Here is a 19,096-nt window from a genome sequence, read left to right on the forward strand (position 1 = left end):
TGTAAACAAAGAAAAATTGACATGTCCTCTCAGTTAAACCACAAATTAAATTTATATTTATATTTTTTATAAGAAATGTACACTTTTCCAATCAGTAATGGCAAACAAACTGGGCTACACCAACATTTTTTCATTTCAGGCTAATTAGCTTGCATTTGATATGACAAAATGTATTACAAAAAAGCAGCTTGAGTATGGGCTTATCCATTTAGTTTGACTCTAGTTGTGGCCATATTTTCACAATATTATATCATTTGTTTTTGTAAAATATTTGTGATTTTTCATTTTAGATGTTTTCAGATGACTGTTTTATGTGAGGATACTACCTCAAGTTGTATTTGTTGCAAACTTGTGATTACTCTCTAAGTGGCACATAATACACGGACAAAAGGCAGTATTAGTTTAAATCAATTTTATTGGCTCATTATGGCCATAAAATGGTTATTTTCTATTTAAAAAAAACAATTTTACATCTGGCAAACACAACAAAGACAATATAAATTACAAACAGGCAGCACCAGAAATATATATATTGATTCTTTACGGTATTTAAATAAGAAAAGGGAACATCTACAATAACAAACTCTCAAGTCACGAGGACAACAGATAACTCAGTAACAGTTATATAATATAAAGACAGATGACATTCCTTCATAAACTATGTACAAAACCATGTCCTTCATCTTAAAAGAAGTCAATATGACTTAACATCATCAAAGTCTCCACAGAAAAATTTAAGTTAGTGAAGAATATGCTTAATTTGATTCAAAATTGCAGGCAGAAAATATATTGTACAAAAGGCTGAAATGGTTTTCAGTGCCCCACGAACTGCTTTCCAACATCAGTCTGCAACGTAATCCTAGTTTACAGTGATTTATAACTTTACATAATGCTTTTGAACACTTATCTCATCATGTTCATGTGGAAAATGAGTTTTAATTAAGTCACCATGGTCCGCACCATTAGGTTTAAAAGGTTGCTTAATTGGCCTGCATTTCATTCCTACATGCATCCTTTACTAAATAAGAACAATTCTTAATCTATTTTTGAGCTGACAATTCGGTTCACTTGCTACAAAACCACATTTAAACTCAACAACAGCCCTCATACACAGTTGAAACCACAAATCTGGTGACGAGTCTCGACTTGTTGGAAATCCTTTGTGGCTTACAGCACAGTGGACGGGCCGGGGCTCGCCCTGTGACGCTCTCCTGACTAGGGGCTCCTGCTTCGTGCCAACAGAAGGAATCAACTGCAGTGGTACAACATGTGAAAAATTTGCCACTGTACCTTTGATCTCTTTTTCCATCTGTGGCTCTAGGTGCAGGGGAGAAATCTGCTCATCTTTCAAGAGCACAGAGCAGTGGAAACCTGGAACTCATTTAATGTGAGGTCTTTTTGCTTCTATTTCCTCGCAGGGAGGCAAACAGGGAAAGTGGAAACCTCTACCTCATCAACTAAGCACCAAGAAAAGAAGGAATAGTCCAAAATCTACTTCTTTCTCCCCCATTCTCTTTGTCTTGACTTTTTCTATCTGTCTCTTCTATTCTTTATGACTTGTTTTCGATTGCAGCAGGGGCGATCATCACCATGCTGGACTTCAGAGGGTAGTAGCGGCCCCTCCAGGACTTCCAGAAGATGCCCTGCTTCCTCTGGTGCCGCTGCTTGGGAGGAGGGCTCTGAAAGTATCTACCGTTTAGGTTGGAGCGTCCGCAGTTACTGAACCACCAGCCACCTAGGAAGATAAAGGACAATATCAGGTTAGGTGCTGCCTTTGAGCACTATTCCAAATTGGAAACTGGAAAATTACCAAGCTTTGATCAAGGTGATTGTCATTTACAACTTACCTGAGAGATGCTTGGCACAGTTGGTGTCATTTTTCAGGTCGTTGTCTTGGTCGCTGGTGGAAAAAGGCAGGCCGGAGGTGGCGTCAGTCCCCAGGGAGCTTTCCAAGGCACTGAAAGCGCCGGCCTCCTGAATCTGGAGCGAGTACTTGGTTTCCTCACCGCCCAGACGGAAGGGGAGGCGGATAGACGCTAAGTCATCACCCCAGTCGGAGAGCTTGATGTTGAGGATGTAGCCACCATCTTTAGCAATGGAGTGGATCTTTTCTAGACCCAACCAGAACTCTCCTAGAGAAGAAGACAAAGAGAAGAAGAGAAATGGTGAGAAAACTATCCAGAGCTGAGAAACTTCTGTTGGCCTTTGATCCATTTCAAGTTCATCAGTGATAGGAGGCTTTTGGGGGCCAGCTCCTGCTCTCTGATGCAGTGGTTGTAAAAGACAGTAATGTGATGTGGACTAATCTGATCCTGGACAGCTGGCCGGCTAGCACCTGTCCAGTCCAGTTTTGCAGTTAGTGAGAGTGAGATCAAAGTCAAAAGAGCATTTACCATTCAGGCTGCCAAAGCCTTTCTCGTAGGCCTGCCATAGCTGGTCAAAGTCCACTGAGCCATCTTGGCGCCTTTGGATTACTGTCCATCCGCCATCTGGACAGAAAGACAGAAAAGGGTTGATCAGAAAAAGTTGCATCAACCAATCTTGTGCAGTTTGGTGACTGAACTATTTTTCTGTTTCAGTCGGTGACTGATTGTCGAAGTAGATAGCAATTGTTGGCCAACCTGCACTGAGCAGGACCCAAAGGGCAAAATGGGAAGCAGTTTTACTCCACTTACCAGCTGTCATCTCACAGAAGACTTTAAAGGGCTCTGAATTTATTGGCTGGATGGTGTAGACCCCGCTAGTGGTCTCTCCTCTCAGGAACAGCTCATGACAGTCTGATGCCATCTCTAGAAGAAGAACAAAGAGGGGGAAAAAACACAACGATGTTAAGGCAAACAGTTCCGTACAGTATTACTGCTATTTATACATGACACATTTAACAGATGTGTTCTGCTTCATCTTTACTCCCCTGAACTTTGCACTGACGAACAGGTAATACATTTGTTTGTAAAACTGAGGCTGAAAGTTTGCTGGGTCGCTGCCAAAGTTATAGCTTTTCTTGTACATGTTTACTGTTTTGAAACAATTTTAGATATTATTCTAGTTAAGTAGTGTTAGGGAACAGATAGGGAACCTCTCAGCGACTTATGCAAATATGATTTATCGTTCCGACTGAGCTTATCATCAAGTCTGGAGATATAAATGTGTACCCGATAGAGCCTTTGACCTAGCCTCCTAGACAACAACAAGAGGGGGAGGGGGGGAGTGAGAATTTCTTTCTCGGTTATAAATATGACCTTTCTTCCAGTTCCCAAGCAGACTTCCCTCTACACGGCTGCTTGGCCTTCCAGGCTATTGAGCTACACACTACTACCCTTTACATTCCTCAACACTACCCCGGCTTGTCACACCTCCTTCACGTGCACAGCAGCCAGTTGGTAGTGCAGGAGTGCATGGCTGGTGCATGCGTGGGGAGTGATCAGAGGGTGGGCAGGGGGGTTAGGGGCTGTTGCTGTAAAGGGACATCGGAGAAGGCAGTAACACAAAGCAGGGGACTCCAGAGCCAGTAGGAGCTGTCATGTGCCTAATGAGGCACAAGACTCATAGCACCCCTCCATTAATCCTTTTTATCATGGATGACATCATCACGTGATGCTATTTAATATTTTTACACATCAAAAAATGAAAAAAATATCAATAGAATGTAATTTTTTGTTTTTATTCGATTGTTTTTTTATTGGATATTCGCTTGCATATTGAACCACAAAACCTCATTTGTGTGTAATGACCTTTCCTCTAGAGGCATGAACTCTTGGTGGCCAGTCATGGCTGTAGCTTGCCTCAGGGTCAGGGGTTCTCCTGAACTTTGGCACACTTATCCAATACAATGGGAGAGAAGGAGGAGATGGAGGTGGGGGGTTTGTGTGTAGGGATGGGGGAGGAGAGGTGAGGATGACTGAAGAGGAGGAGGAGGATGTGGTGGAGGGATGTCTGATTCCCTAACAGATCTAGGGGAAAGGTTGCTCACTCTTGAGGGATGTACAAATGTTTGTTTTACACAAAAAGGTGGGACATCTTATTAAAAAAAAAAAAAAAAGGGGGTGTCTTCAAAACAGTGGAAGATATCTGTATGAAGTTCATAGATAAATATAGACTCCCTTTTCCGTTTCCCCCGTTATTTTTTTCTTGGCTCAGGTACAAGGACAGTAATCTGAGGAACATTGCATGATAGATTTGTACAAAGCCTCCCCTGCCTTTTCCAGGTTCCCCTCGTCTCCCTCCAACAATAGAAATGATCAGTGTGAGTAATCCTGTTGAGCTTTGTGACCCTGACTGAACCCTCTTAGAGATCAGCGAACTTTTCCCCAGTTGAAACCTTGCCAGAGAAACTTGTTTCTTTTTTCCTCACTCCTCAGATCCTGCTGATGTCAGAGCTCTGAGGTGTTATTGTGATTTGTACTGGCTGACTGATCTCAACTGTTGCCTCAGCCACGTTCACCTTTCACCTACTTCTCATCTACGGCCATCAGAAACAGAGGTTTGACTTTAAATGTAGTCCAATTTTTATTAATCTAGAATTATTAAAATCTACTATTTCAACATGCATCGATTTGTGCTTTATTCAGCATTTCCTCCCGTCATCCCTCTCACCCTCTTTGAAGACTAAACATACTTTAACTGAGACCAGGATGTGGTGGCTGAGAGTGTGTCTCAACTCTTCCCCAGTTGGTCCAGTATGAGGGGCCTTGACAAAACTGAGCATCATTCTGACAATGTTCATTTCCCCTTCTCTCTCCGCCAGTACAATATGTTGTGGTGACTAAGTTTGAAATAAGGATATAAACCAAAATGAATTATATATGTTGTAGTTCATAGATCTGAAAAGTAGGAGGCCTAATTTACATTTTGAAATAACTTTTTTTTTTACCTATTTATTTGTGTTAATGTTATCCTGTATTAGCTGAGTAATGTCATTAGGATTTCACAGCCTCACAGGCACAGCTTCTGCAAAATGTCCACCAGTTGATATTTCTGGCGCCACGCTGAGCAGAGAAGCGTGTCCCAATATGATTAGATTCCTTGATTTTAATTGCTAGTGATTTAAGCGTCTTTATGGTCTGACTAAACAGATGGCCTGCCACATTTGGCGTCAGTCGACTTAAGACAGAGCCAAGAGGGGATTCTGGATGCTTTTTGTCTTTACTTACCGACTGGTGAGTCGCGTTGCTCCGCTACGCCACTTTGCATGGAGCCGTCAGTGTTGCTGCTCCGCGGGGCTGGTCTATGTCGTGACAGTTGGATCTGGAGAAAAAACAAAAACAAGTTACCAATCACTGATGAGATTGCAGAAAATGTGACTAAATAAATAAGAAAATACTCAACAATTACTCTGATCTGGGATGCAGAAACGTTTGCTTGCAAGCTGCATGCGTAATTGTAATTGCTTCCTCACCTGACTTTGCAGCGTCCTGATGCGCACATTCTGCTTGTCGAGTTTCTCCTGCTGGAGTCTGATCCGCTCCACCAGATCATCAATGCGTCTGTTCTGAGCCTCCAGCATCAGCTGACAGAAAAATAACACACAGGCACCACATGTTTAACTTTTTTTTCAACTTTAATCACCGTTTAGGACTTTACAGGACATCTCCAAAGAAACACCAGAATTTACACAAACACACGGGCCACCTGTGGGGTGTCACTGAAAAGCATGAGACATAGACCCAAGACGCATTTCCACAACCGAATTGCAAGCATTTGCCCCTTCCAAACGACTGTGGTGTGATTATGTAACTACCTCATAGAGCGGGATTTTCCATCCCACTATAAAGCCTTTCAGGCTCACATACTGCCTTGCAAACGGAGACCAACATGAAAAGCAAAACCGCCACCAGCCCCTTCCACTGTGTCATATGGCCGAATACTCTCCAGGTTGTAAAAGGTCACAGCTGTGAAAAATTATTCACACATTCTTGCAGCTGATGCGTGCAGATCCCTTTGTCTTGCAGCCAGTAAGGTTTCCTTGCACGTACTTCACGCTCTTCCTCCCTGTGCAGGCTTGTTAAACAGCCCACCCCACCCACCACCCACTGCTTGCCCTCTGTGCATTTTGATTTAGTGCCTTTGAGCTCAGGGGAAAAGCTCCACCATAAAAGCCAAGAAACAGCATACTGTACACCTACTAACTTGAAGAGTCCCTTTAACCATCTGCCTCAGTACACAAACATTGTGTACTTCTTTATGGTAAACTCTTGTAAGTAAGGAGTATAGGAATAATGTTTTGCGTGTCTTATTTTCCTCCCAAACTAACTGTCAGTCCCCTTAACATGCTTCTGCCAAATTATCATCATCAAAAACCAAAGACAGAAACTCTTGCAATCTTACCTGGATGTTGCGAGCATCACTGTTGTTCTTGGCACCAGCGTTCGTGTCCGGCAGCACCGCGTCTCCCTGCAGCATGCTGTCCACCTTCTCCTCAATCCGGCTCACCCTCTCGCTCATCGTCCTCCTCTCCTGCTGCATCTCCTCCGCCTTCTCCCTCAGCTCGGCTGTGACATTCAGCAGCTGCCCCTCTCTGTCCTCCAGTCCCTGGGCCCGAGCCTTCAGGGCCTCCCCCTCCACTCTCAGCTTCTGGCTTTCCTTCCCCAGCTCGGTCACAGTGCGATTGAAGACCTTCAGCTTGCTGGAAATGTCCCTCATCTGGACTTTGGTTTTGTCCACATGCTCCTTCAGCCCCTGGCCCAGCTGCAGCAGGCCATGGGCAATGACATTTACATCATCCCACGCTGCGTACTGTACGCGCTTCTCCTTGGCAGCACTGCCGGAGGGTGATCCCCCTTTCCTCTCGAAAGGGAAACCTGTGGCCATGAGCACCACCATGCAGAGAGTCAGAGCTGCCAGTGTTGTCTTCATTGCTGCCGTTGTCCTAAATTGCTGCAATTTAGCTTTAGATAGTGTGTTTTCCTTTTGCAGAAGTGTGCAGTGTCCCGTCCTGTCTTCTTGGGTCTGAATTGAGAGCGCAGGCTCCTGGCTGAACAGTCACAGCACTACTGTTTTATAGTTTCACAGCCCTCAAGTCTAAGCTGTAAGCTGCCTGCCATTGGCCAGCCGAGGAGAGGGAGGGGTGCAGTTACTCTCAGGTTTCTGTCCCTCCTCCGCCTCTCTGTTAACTATTCATGTCAGAGGCGGAGGAGAGACATGCTGTAACACGAAGATTGTCTTTCATCTGCACTCTATGGGAGACTACATTATCTACTGGGGGAAACTAAACAGTTGATATCCCCAGCAGGGAAAGAAATACGTATGTAATATGTGTAGTATTTTTGAGTAAGTGAGCTAATCCCTTCATCAGCACAGGAACACCCTGAAACTGGTTGATAATGATAACAGCACCCCGATTAAGTTCGTAAAATAGAGAGTGCGCCTGTTTGACTTCATTCCATATTCATAGTCAAAATAAGTCACAGGAGATCTGCAGAAATCTTGCAAACTTGTTTAACAGGCAAATTTTTAATATTATGAAATAGCATTTACAGGAAACTGGCCTGATTTGAACTGAAGTGTAAAAATTTTAAAAAAATTTCCAAGCTGAATAGTGAAAGTGGAAAATGCCGCTATGGGCTGCACTGTGAGTGGACCGCACACACTGACGCCAATGAGGGATGAAGCACAGACCTTCACAGAGACAGAGAGAGGATTCATCACCATCTGAGGGGAGAATTTGAGCCTCTTCTTCATGTTATTAATTCACACAGTGATGAAAGGAAGATCTCTATGCATTCCATGTCTTGTAACCTCACTTTATTGTTCCCAACTGATGAAATCTTGTTTCATTTTCATTCAGTCTATGGATCTTGCTATTGCTCTATTTTCTCTGTCCTTGTCTCCGTATATTCTCTCGTTGCCTATTAGGATGACGTGCTGTGCAGTATACCTTACTGAAATTATTTTGATGAATAGTAAGGCAGAGAAGTATTAGGAAAAGTAGTCATTTGTAAATGCGTTTAGTGTGATTCAAATCTGTGTTATCTGCACATTAAATCTCAGATCTTTTCCTCACATGACTGAGAAAGAATAGACAACATGAATTGATCTGCACAGCAGTTACTCTGGCTTCCTGTCATGGAAGGAGAGGATTTCCTTAATCCTTAATTTCTCTTTTAACTTAATTAGCCTGATTACAATCATCAACCCTAACCCCGATATAGATAAGATGAGATCATAATTTAAAAAAAATAATTCTAACAGCTACTGTAGAAACAGTATATCAGGATTTCTTAATCGTCCTTCTCGGGAAATGTGAGGAGTGATGGAAGTCAGTGACACCGCCGAGAGCGTCAGGGGAGGAACATGCGTCTGATTTGGCCTGATGGTGATAATGGTGCTCCTCAGCAAAGCTCTGCTGCTGGGAGACCGCGAGGACTGTGAGAATTAGGGGAAAGTTCACAGCACAGAGAATGCCCAAATTATGGACCGTAGATGTTTTTGTTTTTTTAACCACCTCCGCCTTGGAGCTCGCATGCCGTACGTGATCCGGGGCCAGACCACAAAGAAGGAGCTGGTTTAACCCCCTCCTGTCTGCAGCCCAGACTAAGTAGGTGAAAGGTAACTGGGAGACTGCTCACGGTGCTGAGGGGAAACTCAGTGCAGAGGAATTACCGGGCCCTCACTTATGCGTCTGGAATGTAACAAACATGCATTATTTTCCTCAAATCCTTGGCAGAGAGAGGGTTTCCACTAGAACGAACAAAGACTGCTGCAGTTAAAAATGGGTGTTTCCAATTCCGTTTTGAATAATCTTTTTCTTTCTATAGGAGCACCGAGGTCAACGCAGACAGATTCTCTTTTGTTTGTTCAAACTGACAGACTTTCTGTTACAGTACTGCAGGATTATCACTGAATGGAAACATGTTTGTTTTTTCCACAGGTGAAGGAAAGGCGAAGTGGATGAAAGGTATCTGTCTGCAGCAGGTACAAGCAGGGACATGGCACCTCGAAAAGACACCTGCTTCACCCAACAGATACAGTAATAGTTGAACTGGATGACCGTCTGGTACATGCTCCTTGTGATTGTAGCTGCATGTAAAGAATGTACTTGCCTTGCTGCATTGTGAACTAAAAGAAGAACTGCAGGCTTTCATTTTTGGCTTTACGAGTGCGCAGATGTCTGCGTCATATCAGGCAAAAGGATGATTCATTTTGTCTTTGAAGGAACATTAAAGATTCCTCTGATGTTCAGATTTTGAGAAATATGTCTGAATGTGGTGGCTCAGATGAATTACAGCCGTGTGTCAAACAGGAGGAGCTGTTTTTTTGGGAGCTTGATGAAGTACAACGTACTGTAGGCCTTCGTGGGTGTATAAGATGGCCTGAAGTTGATCTGGAAAACTGTGATAGAGCCTTAATTTGTGGTGAGAGGATGCAGTTGGCATGAATTCGGGGTGTTTTGCTTGATATTGTAATCATACTGTAATTGTAGGATGACACATGCTTGTTTTCATCATGACCTTAAGGACACAATTACATCGTAATTTAACAAGAAATTGTCCTTCATCAGTGGTGGAAGAAGCATTCAGATCTTTTACTAAAGTAAAAATATTAACACCACAGTGTAAAAATACTCCATTACAAGTAAAGATCCTGCATTCAAAATGTTACTTAAGTACAAAAAGCATCAAAAGTAGGCTGTGCATTATGCAGAATAGTCACTTTCTGATTGTCATTTCATTATATGTATTATATGGGATTATTAATCCTGAAGCATTTACATGTAAGCAGCATTTTAATGTTGTACTTGACCAAGGTGGAGCAAAGTTGAATTATTATGAACATAGTGTTGGATATCTTAATCTGTAACAGTAAGTTTTGTGTGTAAAATTTGAATCTGCAATGTAGATAATAACTGGTGTCCAAAAAACTGTAGTGGTGTAAAAAGTACAATATTTTCTTTCAAAATGTGGCAGTTTAAATATGAAGTAGCATCAAATGGAAATACTCCAGTAGTACCTTAAAGTAGTACTTAAGTACAGTATGTGAGTAAATGTAGTTAGTTACTTTCCATCACTGAATTTCATCCAGACAGGAATAAAAGCGGCTCAAACAAGAATAATCAACAGGCCAGTCACATTGTCAGTAGACAGTATATTTACTGGAGGACAGACTAAACAAGTGGATTAAATAAACATCAATTTTATTTGTATATGTCTACAATAACGTACAAGGCTTGCAGGAATCCGTGTCCTCTGTATCCTCTCATTTGAACTCACAAGCCGTACAGTCGTATGTTACTGATCATCACTGGAGCCACACCTCGACACAGCTGCTTATTCAATTTCTCAAAATGGCTGCTCCCATCTCTAGCCGGTATAATGACCTTTCACCCAGATTCCAAACACAGAACATCTGTAAATCACAGTGCAGCCCCCAGACTTAGTCATGGACGAGGGGATGGAAAGAGGAAGGATGGAAAAAAACCCAAAAAACAGGTGCTGAAGGCTGTAAACCTCTGGTTCCCATGGAGAGACTGATCTGTGATCTTTTCCATTTGGGACCATTTTATGAGGTTTTGGGGTTTTATATTCACAGATTTTTTTCCACTTGTGTTTGCCAGAAATACTTATCTGAATCTATTCCAGTGAAGTAAATAATGTCGAAAAAGATTTAGACCAGTTTTGAGAGGAAAACTGAAGGAAATTCTGAGGAAAAAAAACTATACATTTTCAATGCTTCTGTTCACTGAAATTGTTTTTCTATCAAAGATCTCAGCATATGAATATCCAAGTGAGACTTAATATTACTACTCGTCCATCATCAGATAGGGCACCCAATTTAACACACATACAATTGGGGTGTGTCACCTGCCCTCCTCACTTCTCTTGGAATCAGCTAGAGTAAACAAATGTCAGCTGCCCTGCGTTCCTCATTTCTGATATGAGATATTCATGAGTCGCAGGCAAGCAGCGACCTTTTTAGCTGACTGCGCAATCACTGAGGTTCAGATTTAGTGAATGGAGCTCATGACTGTCTTGTGATTGAGTAGAAAAGTCAGTCAGGATGCACTGGAGAGGTAAATCTAGAGGAGCTGCAGGTGGGATCTGTTCTCATGACACATAAGAAGATGGATGCTGCTTTCTGGGTTTACCATAAACATAACTGATGAAGAAATAGTCAATAAATGATATAGCTGGTGTGAGATTTATGTTTTTTGGTGGGTATCAGGAATGTACAGTATGTTAGATTTAAGTTTGACCTTTTTTTTTCAAAACCTGATTTATAGGCAGATATTTTGACTGTCAAGCACAGATGTAACTGATAATATTTACGATGGCTCTGTTCCATTAAGTGTCCCAGTAAGCCATGTCAGTGAGTTAGCATGCATAATACCAGGACCCTGAAACTGGTACACCTAAAAGGAACACAGCCATAATTAATCATTAGTACTTCTCCTGCTGATGTAAAAAAAATCACTAATTAATCAGTTTCACTCAGAAATGATGATGGGTTTAGGGATATTGCTGCATGAATTTAAATGTTTTTTTGTATTTCCATTTAAAGGGAATCACATTGTATTAAGAAACAAATTACCTCATAAACTATGATTTAACCACAGAGATGGTTATAGTTGGGAGACATAATAATACTGCAGTATCCCTTTTTCTGCCATAAATGATTCAAATCAGTGAGGACAGACAAACCAGCTGACTCTTGCACCAGGAGGAAGGTGTTTGCCTTGAAACAGTTTTCCATTTCCCCTTCTACAGTATGTTGAGAACAGCAGACAGCCAGGTAAAACACAATACTGCCTCCCAGTGGTGCAAAGCGAGAACATATCGTTTGTATTTGTTCAGCCTTGACCCCTGCCCATTTATCCAGTGTGGCCCCCTTTAGTGACTGTTGTACTGTTGCTGCCCCAGGAACTGCATACTGAATGTGACATGGCACCGAAGCAAATGAAAACCTGCAGTTTTTCTTTTAGCCTCCAGCAGTCCTGAGAGATGAAGAAGTTGTGAAAAATGTTCACCTCTGGTTTGGTTCAGCACATACAGGCCCAGGCAGGGAGAGCAGGCTGAGAGGATATGAGAGATTTCCTGTGAGGACTCTGACATGCTGTCCTTGGACAAAGATGGTCCCCATTTTGCATCTGCATGTATCAAGAGACTCCTTCAGTTCCCACACAAATATTTGACTTCTGCCTTTTTATGATGCCAAAACTTTAAATATCTGCATATGCTCAGCTTTTGTAACATCCTGTAAAGTTTGAATGATGTGACTTAAGCTATGTAAGATAAAAGAATATGTGCTCCAGTGACCTGTTCGTGCAGCTGACCACAGACTTTAATCTACACATATACACACTTCATTCATGCATGTATCTTTCTTGTATGCTTAGATGCACAAACATACACAGACAGTCGTCTCCTCTTATATTCCTTATAGCTCATGCTCAGCTTACACATGCACAGACGTGTTACACGATACAAATGAATGTTTTTGTTATTGTTTCTGCTTGACTGCTTTGGTATTTGTTTGCCATGAGATACTTTTACTTCTCAGACTAGTCGACAGGAACAAGCTCCCGCTGATGGATGACCCATATACATCTTCACGTCGTCGGATGCTTCATGCTTTTCCCTCAGTTCTTTCAATACTCATGGACTAAATTAGTGTCCCAGCTGGCAGGAAGCAGAAAAGTACAGAATGTACACATATCCAAATTTGGAAAATGTAAATATGCTTAGACTGTGATTGACCTCAGCAGCTGTATATGCTGTCAGTTCTTCATGGTGCTGGAAATCTACACTGATTTCCGGTATTTCTGGATTAGGCCTACCCCTGTACACTGAGCAAACAAATGCTGCCCATGCACGATTACAAACAGTATTAGACTTGATCCTCAGGCTAAATGCAGAAACAACATTTAGGAAAGACAACACTCAAGAAAATATTGAGCGAGTACTCGGACATTTAACATCAGGGCAGTTGGGTGGCACTGATCATCTCACTAATTTTATCTCGTTTGTTTAATCCATACAAAAACTGACATGTAAAAACAACATATTGTGGTTTTGCCTTTGCCTGCCAACCTCATGGTGAAGGCAAACCCCTATTGGCAAGTCCTCTTTGTGTCGCCTGCAGCTGGTGCAGAATGCTGCAGCGAGACTTCTGGCATTACACCGGTACTAGCATACCTGCACTGGCTACCTGTCAAATACAGGCTTGATTTTAAGGTTCTTTTATTGGTTTTTAAAGCCACACATGGACTGGCACCCCTGTACATTTCAGAATTTCTCTGCCCCTACTCCAGCTCTAGGCCTCTAGAAAACAGTTGTTTTTAACTTCTCCACAATCGAAGCTAGTAAGTAAGTAAGGGAGGTTGTGCCTTTGCGGTGGTAGCTCCAAAGCTTTGCAATAGCCTTCCACTCTCGGTCAAATGTTCACCTTCCATTGACAAGATCAACCTCAAGACCTACACGTTTTCAGTGGCCTTTGGATGCTCATAGTGGTTTAGGTATTTTTATAATACTATAATATAAATTGATCTTACAAGTTTTTTTCTATTTCTGTTTTACATTTGTGCACATATTTTGATATTGCATTGTATTCTATCATTGCTATTTATTGCCGTTGTTTTTAATTTTTACAGCACTTTGGTCAACTCTGGTTGTTTTTAAGCGTGCTATATAAAGAAATAAATTAGATTTGATTTGATTTATAAAACTACGCATAAAACCAGAACATGTCATACAATAAGATATAATGTGTTAATCAGTGAGCTTCAGAAGTGCTGGTAGGCAGATTTTGTTACCTTTGGACAGAGCCAGGCTGTTTCCCCTTTTTCTAGACATTATGCTAAGCTAAGCTAACTGTCTCCAGGCTGTACATTCATAGCATAGATTAACGCACAGATGTGAGAGTGGTATCTCATTTAACTCTCGGCAAGAACGTAAACAAGCGATGTCTCAAAATGTCAACATATTCTTAAACAGTGTACTAATAATTATAAATACTTAATTGCCACAAATAATTATTTGTGGCAAAACAACATAAAAAGCAAGTGTTTATGTAGATAATGAGGAGCCCTGCTGTAAAATACTGTTTGCTCAGAAGAAAATCCCTCTGGAGACCAAAACAAGTTACCAAGGTCAAGGATGAATTCCATGCTAAATGCAGTAGCTGTAAATAACTCACATAACATATTTACGTTGTCTGGAAATTCTGCCCAAATGGGGCAGCTGTGAGTGCTAAACGAGCTCTCCAGAACCCATCTTTTACATTTCATGGACCCAAAGCCTCAGACGAGCTAGGCAGAAGCTGTTTAGTCTCCCCAGAGTTTCAGAGGATGCATTTTCCCCCCAGTTTGTCCCAAAAACCAGCCCCTTGGTGGTGTGTATACCCCGGTAATCAAGCCTGATTCCCATGAACTAATTGGCCTCCTGTGAAACATTCAATCACGCATACTGTGCTTACCACAGTAAGGAGCACTCAAGGCCACTGGGTGTAGGTTACTGATCATAATGATACTTATTCATTGCCCCATTCATTTTAATCAACAGGAGTGGGGGTGGAAACAAGTCAGATGGAGGAGACACTCGAACTGAAGAGGGATCTAACTGTGAATGGGGCCTGTTCTGGGAAAAATGTGGGTAACTGGCAGACAGCTTCTTACTGTCAAGTGCTAAGCAGCTGGTGGTTTGGAGAAGGAAAGGGAAAGAAAGCTTGAATTACAAAGTGTTCTTCCAGAACACTTAGGGTTCTGAACTCTAACTGTATGAAAGTAACTGTGCACTCTTTAGCACTGACATTTCTGTAGAAATTATATACTTGTGTCTCTTATTTCTGTTCTAAAAGGACAATATACTACTGTACATTTGTTTTTAAACCACCCACCCTCTGGAAGTCCTGTAGAGCAACATACAGTGTCAAAAAGCTTGTATTGCAGAGGCAGTTCTAAGTCCTGCCTAGGTTCAGTTATTTAGAATTACTATTATATTTTGGGAAATGTGTTCATTTTCTTTCTTGCTGAGAGTTAGATTAGAAGAATGATACCACTCACGTCTGTACAGTCAATATGAAGCTACCGCCAGAAGCCAGTTAGATTAGCAGACAGACTAGAAAAAGGGGGAAACAGCTAGCCTGGCTCTTCCCAAATCAAAATCTGCTGGTGCTTGATATTTACCGTACAAACTTGAGAGTGGTATCCATCTTCTCATTTAACTCTCTGCAACACTGCGAATAAGTGTTTTCCCCAAACTATTCTTTTAATGTTACCTTTAGTAAAGGGTGTTGTAGTGTGTCTGGTTGCTGTGGTTCAGACTCTTACATGAGACTTGAACTAGAGAGGTAGAAACAAGAGTTTGACAGGGAGTTTTTTTTAACCCAGACATTTAATAGAAAAGCCAACTGTGCACTTCAAGAATTATCGGATGTCACATTGAGTTAATGACCTCTGACCATCTGTTCTCTGTTGAATCTCTAATGACTGCCCTGATCCACATTAATCTCAAATCCTGAATCCTAACTGAAACTGAATGGACTGAAGTATTGGAGGCACAGCAGGCCAGAAAACCTTATTTTGTGAGGCAGTTTTGTGACTGCAGTTATTAGTTTAGCATGTGTAGCAATTTTAGTCCAGCCGAAATTACCTGTTGTGGTATTTTGTGTTATTTCATTTTACTCCAGAGCCTTAATTTATGATGATACATTCTTTGTGCCGGGGTGGAAAATGCTAAATTGCCAGCTAGAGGCACGTTGGTGGCACCCTAATTTCCGAGCAGTCATGACAAAAATCATTTCCCCCATTTGTCCCTCTGACTCACTGAGTAGATATTTACACTGGCATAAACGCCAGGTCAAAGTAAACTTTCATAGCTCGAAAGTCAGAGTAACATGCCATGGAAAGATTAGGTAAATATTTTTGCCTAAAAACTTGGATTTTAACTTGTCAAATTCCATTAAAGTTTGTTCCTGTTATATATTGACCCAGCAGTGTATCCTGCATGATCTTTCATTAGGTGTGTCAGCAGCTCGGGGTTTTACTGCTGTTTTACTGCTAAAATTTCTGTAAAAGTGTGTCAAATTCTTCCAGGATCTAATATAAAACCAGAGTGCAACACCACTGAAACTTAACCCTGCAGTGAATTCTTGAAGATTTTAGCATGTGTTATTGACTGCTGTATCTCACATTGTGCTTCAGATTGACACAATCAACAGGCATGTTATAGTGTAATCTCATGTTTTGTACATGAGATTACACTATAAGAATATATAATTGGTGTTTCTTAACCACTATTCTGACATTTGCAGTTAACTGACTCACTGTCTTTACTACAGTGAGTCACTTTCTTGCTGAGCATTAGATGAAACTTCATATTTAGTCTGTACGGTAAACATGAAGCTATGCCCAGCAGCAGGTTAGCTTAGCTTAGTTTAAAGACTGGAAACAGTGGGAAACAGCTAGCCTGGCTCTGTCCAAAGCTAACACAATCTACCTACTAGCACCTCTAAAGCTCACTAATTAACATGTTATATCTTGTTTGTTTAGTCCGTACAAAATCAAAGTGCAGCAGGCAAGGTAATTCCCCCTAATTCCAGTCTTTGTACTAAGCTAAGCTAACCGGCTGCTGGCTGTAGCTTCATATTTAACCGACAGATATGAGAGTGGCATTGATTTTTGCAACTCACTCACGGCAAAAAAGCATATAGGTATACAAAATGTTGAACTATTCCTTTAGGACAATGTGTAGGGGGAAACTGATCACGCTGCTAAGAGGCTTTCTTACTCTCTAGTGGTGGGTAACAGGTGTAAACTGCGAGCAGGTGAGTAATCTTTCTCTCAGGTGACATTCTACCTGAAGCTTTCTTAAAATCACAGGTCTCATGTGTCATAGTCACAAAACAAGCTCGATCACATCAGATTTACCCTCATTGCCACACAAACACTTCCACCTCTGGAACAATACCTGACTGGGTTATTGCAGCCAGCAGACTGTGCCAGTTTTCATGTCACAAAGTCCACAAAGCTTTGTTTTTACAGTGTTTACTTAAGGACGTGTGCCACAGAGCTTCAGAACAGCTCTTTCTCTAACCCCGCTTCCTCGTCCCCATCCCTCCACAGGCCTCATTATTATCAGCAGCCAATCGTCTGACCCCGTGTCTCAGCCCCTCGCTTTTTCTGTCTGTCTGCGCACCTGCTGTTTGTACTGTGGCATTGCTGTGCAGGGAATTGTGGGAAAACATATTTTACAAGTCGCTTGCATTGCGGAGATGGAGCCTTTAAAAAATAAATGGATGGCTTGTTTTTCTGACCTTCGCACAATGACTCCCCCCCTTTTGCACTTTTGCTCACATAAAAGTAAATGAAGCATGTCGAAGCCGTCATCCCTCAAGCGGTCTTCTCTTAACTTTACTCTTCCTTGTCTTGTATTTACTTTTTGTTTCTGCAGTACGTTGCTGTTGCTCACACAAATATAAAAGGGTTTCTTTTTATGGCTACATCCAAAGCTATTTGCTTCAAAATGTACCTCTTTCAAGGTCTTGCATGTTATTTGAGCATACTGGATCTGATATACTGTCATTTCCTGGACAGCAGTGAATTAAAGCTCTGTGTTTTTGCAAACAGGTAAACATAATTAGCATGTTCTGAGCGAGAGAAGATTTTAATCTTTAATCTTTAATTTCCTTAAATTCCTTTTTTTCTTTCTAAAGCTCCCCACATTGCTTCGAGCTGGGAAAACTTGGCTTCCGTTCCTGGTGCCTAATTAGACCAACCTCACCTTCTGCAATTAATGGCAGGAAACAAGGATAATCTGTATGGAGGCAGGGTGTACTAAAGTTCAGTGCTCAGAGGGGGACAGAGAGGGTAAAAAAGTGTGAGAGGCCTGGAGTGAAGAGAGTGTGAGAAAGAGAAGGACAGAAACCAGCAGAGGGGGGAGAAAGAGAGAGGCAGGGAATGTCTCCTAGTTACCTCTGGGCTGATTGTCTTCTTGACATCCTCTCTGTGTCCTATGGGTCACATCAGCAAATTTGAGGGCTGTGACCCAGGTCGCAGCCGGGTTCAGTGTGTGCAAATCAGAGGCCTCTCTCCCCCTGGACGCTCCACGACCTCCCTGCTGCACATCCTGTTACCCAGCATAGGAGAAACAAAGCCCACAGCCTCCTGCCAAGTTCCTCCAATTCCAAAGAGCCCCCTCACACCAACACGACAAGCTGATCTCCAGTTTTCACTTGTGTCACTGTACAGTACATTTGTCACACAGATCATAATCTGTGCAGAATTTAAAAAACTGTCCATGACCGAAGGTAAATTCTTCTGTTTGTCAGACCGCTGTCATATAGTGGTAGAAAGTAACTAAGTGCATTTACTCAATCACTGTACTTAGTTTTGAGTACAGTTTTGAAGTATCTGTACATTACTTGAGTATTTCCATTTAATGTTATTTATACTTCTCTACTCTGTGAATATTGTACTTTTAACAGCTAGAGTTAGTAGTTACTTTACGGATAAAAAACTTACATAAATAACTGCATTAGTATTAACAATCCAATAATATAATACATTATAATAAAACACTCAAAGGGGGTAGTTTTCTGCTTAATGAGTAGACGGTGTAGTCCCGTGCTTAATGAGTACTTTTACTTTTATAATTTAAGTACATTTTGCTAATAATACTGTTGTACGTTTACTTAAAGTATGAAGTATGACTTTGAATGCAGGACTTTTACTTGTAATTAAGTATTTTTAGATTGTGGTATTGTTACTTTTACTTAAACCTGCAATTAGTTATTTTTTGGGCACTTTGGGGGCTGCGGAAACAAGCTGTAAACACAGCACTGACAAACTTGATATCATCAACTTTTAAGTTGGCAAACTGGTTGGCAAACAGTTGCCTGTTCACATATCCAGCAGATATGGAGCCACATTAGCATTTGTTTGGAGTTGTGTTTTTGGCCTCCAATGTTCACTCGCTTTTAGGTCTCCACCAACTCCTGAGGAAAATATCTGGCTCTTTAGCTGCTAATTGCTCCTCTATGTTCACCAGCGAGTTGCTGACTGTGTCTGTCTGCCCTTTGGTGCTGGGCAGGAAGTGCACAGTGGGTTTTTAGAGCCATTGGACAAGACACTAAAATGCTCCATAGAGCTGAGAGGAACTGCAGAGTT

At 41.6% G+C, this 19,096-nt stretch overlaps 1 protein-coding gene and 1 long non-coding RNA gene across 2 annotated transcripts; one reads left to right on the top strand and one right to left on the bottom strand.

Moving 5' to 3' along the window:
• Positions 1 to 397: 397 nt before the first annotated feature.
• On the bottom strand, positions 398 to 6,990 carry angptl4 (angiopoietin-like 4). The gene is made up of 7 exons (XM_044220256.1): positions 6,325 to 6,990; positions 5,396 to 5,506; positions 5,151 to 5,244; positions 2,676 to 2,789; positions 2,394 to 2,489; positions 1,848 to 2,132; positions 398 to 1,735 (listed from the first exon to the last, which is right to left on the bottom strand). The coding sequence occupies exons 1-7, from the start codon at positions 6,850 to 6,852 to the stop codon at positions 1,551 to 1,553; spliced, it is 1,413 nt and encodes a 470-aa protein (XP_044076191.1). The 5' UTR covers positions 6,853 to 6,990; the 3' UTR covers positions 398 to 1,550.
• Positions 2,796 to 12,244, top strand: LOC122887242. Its single transcript, XR_006380498.1, has 2 exons — positions 2,796 to 4,480; positions 8,867 to 12,244. It is a non-coding gene; the product is annotated as an uncharacterized LOC122887242 (long non-coding RNA).
• Positions 12,245 to 19,096: the final 6,852 nt, after the last annotated feature.

Source organism: Siniperca chuatsi, linkage group LG13, assembly GCF_020085105.1.
Source record: "Siniperca chuatsi isolate FFG_IHB_CAS linkage group LG13, ASM2008510v1, whole genome shotgun sequence".
Lineage (NCBI taxonomy): Eukaryota > Metazoa > Chordata > Actinopteri > Centrarchiformes > Sinipercidae > Siniperca > Siniperca chuatsi.

Bases quoted from the DNA above. Each gene is read 5' to 3' on its own strand.
- angptl4 (XM_044220256.1), bottom strand. From the start codon at position 6,852: ATGAAGACAACACTGGCAGCTCTGACTCTCTGCATGGTGGTGCTCATG. The intron at 2,790-5,150 runs GTAAGTAAAGAC...TTCTTCTTCTAG, and splicing joins GCAACGCGACTCACCAGTCG to AGATGGCATCAGACTGTCAT. The intron at 2,133-2,393 runs GTAAATGCTCTT...CTTCTTCTCTAG, and splicing joins AGGCTTTGGCAGCCTGAATG to GAGAGTTCTGGTTGGGTCTA.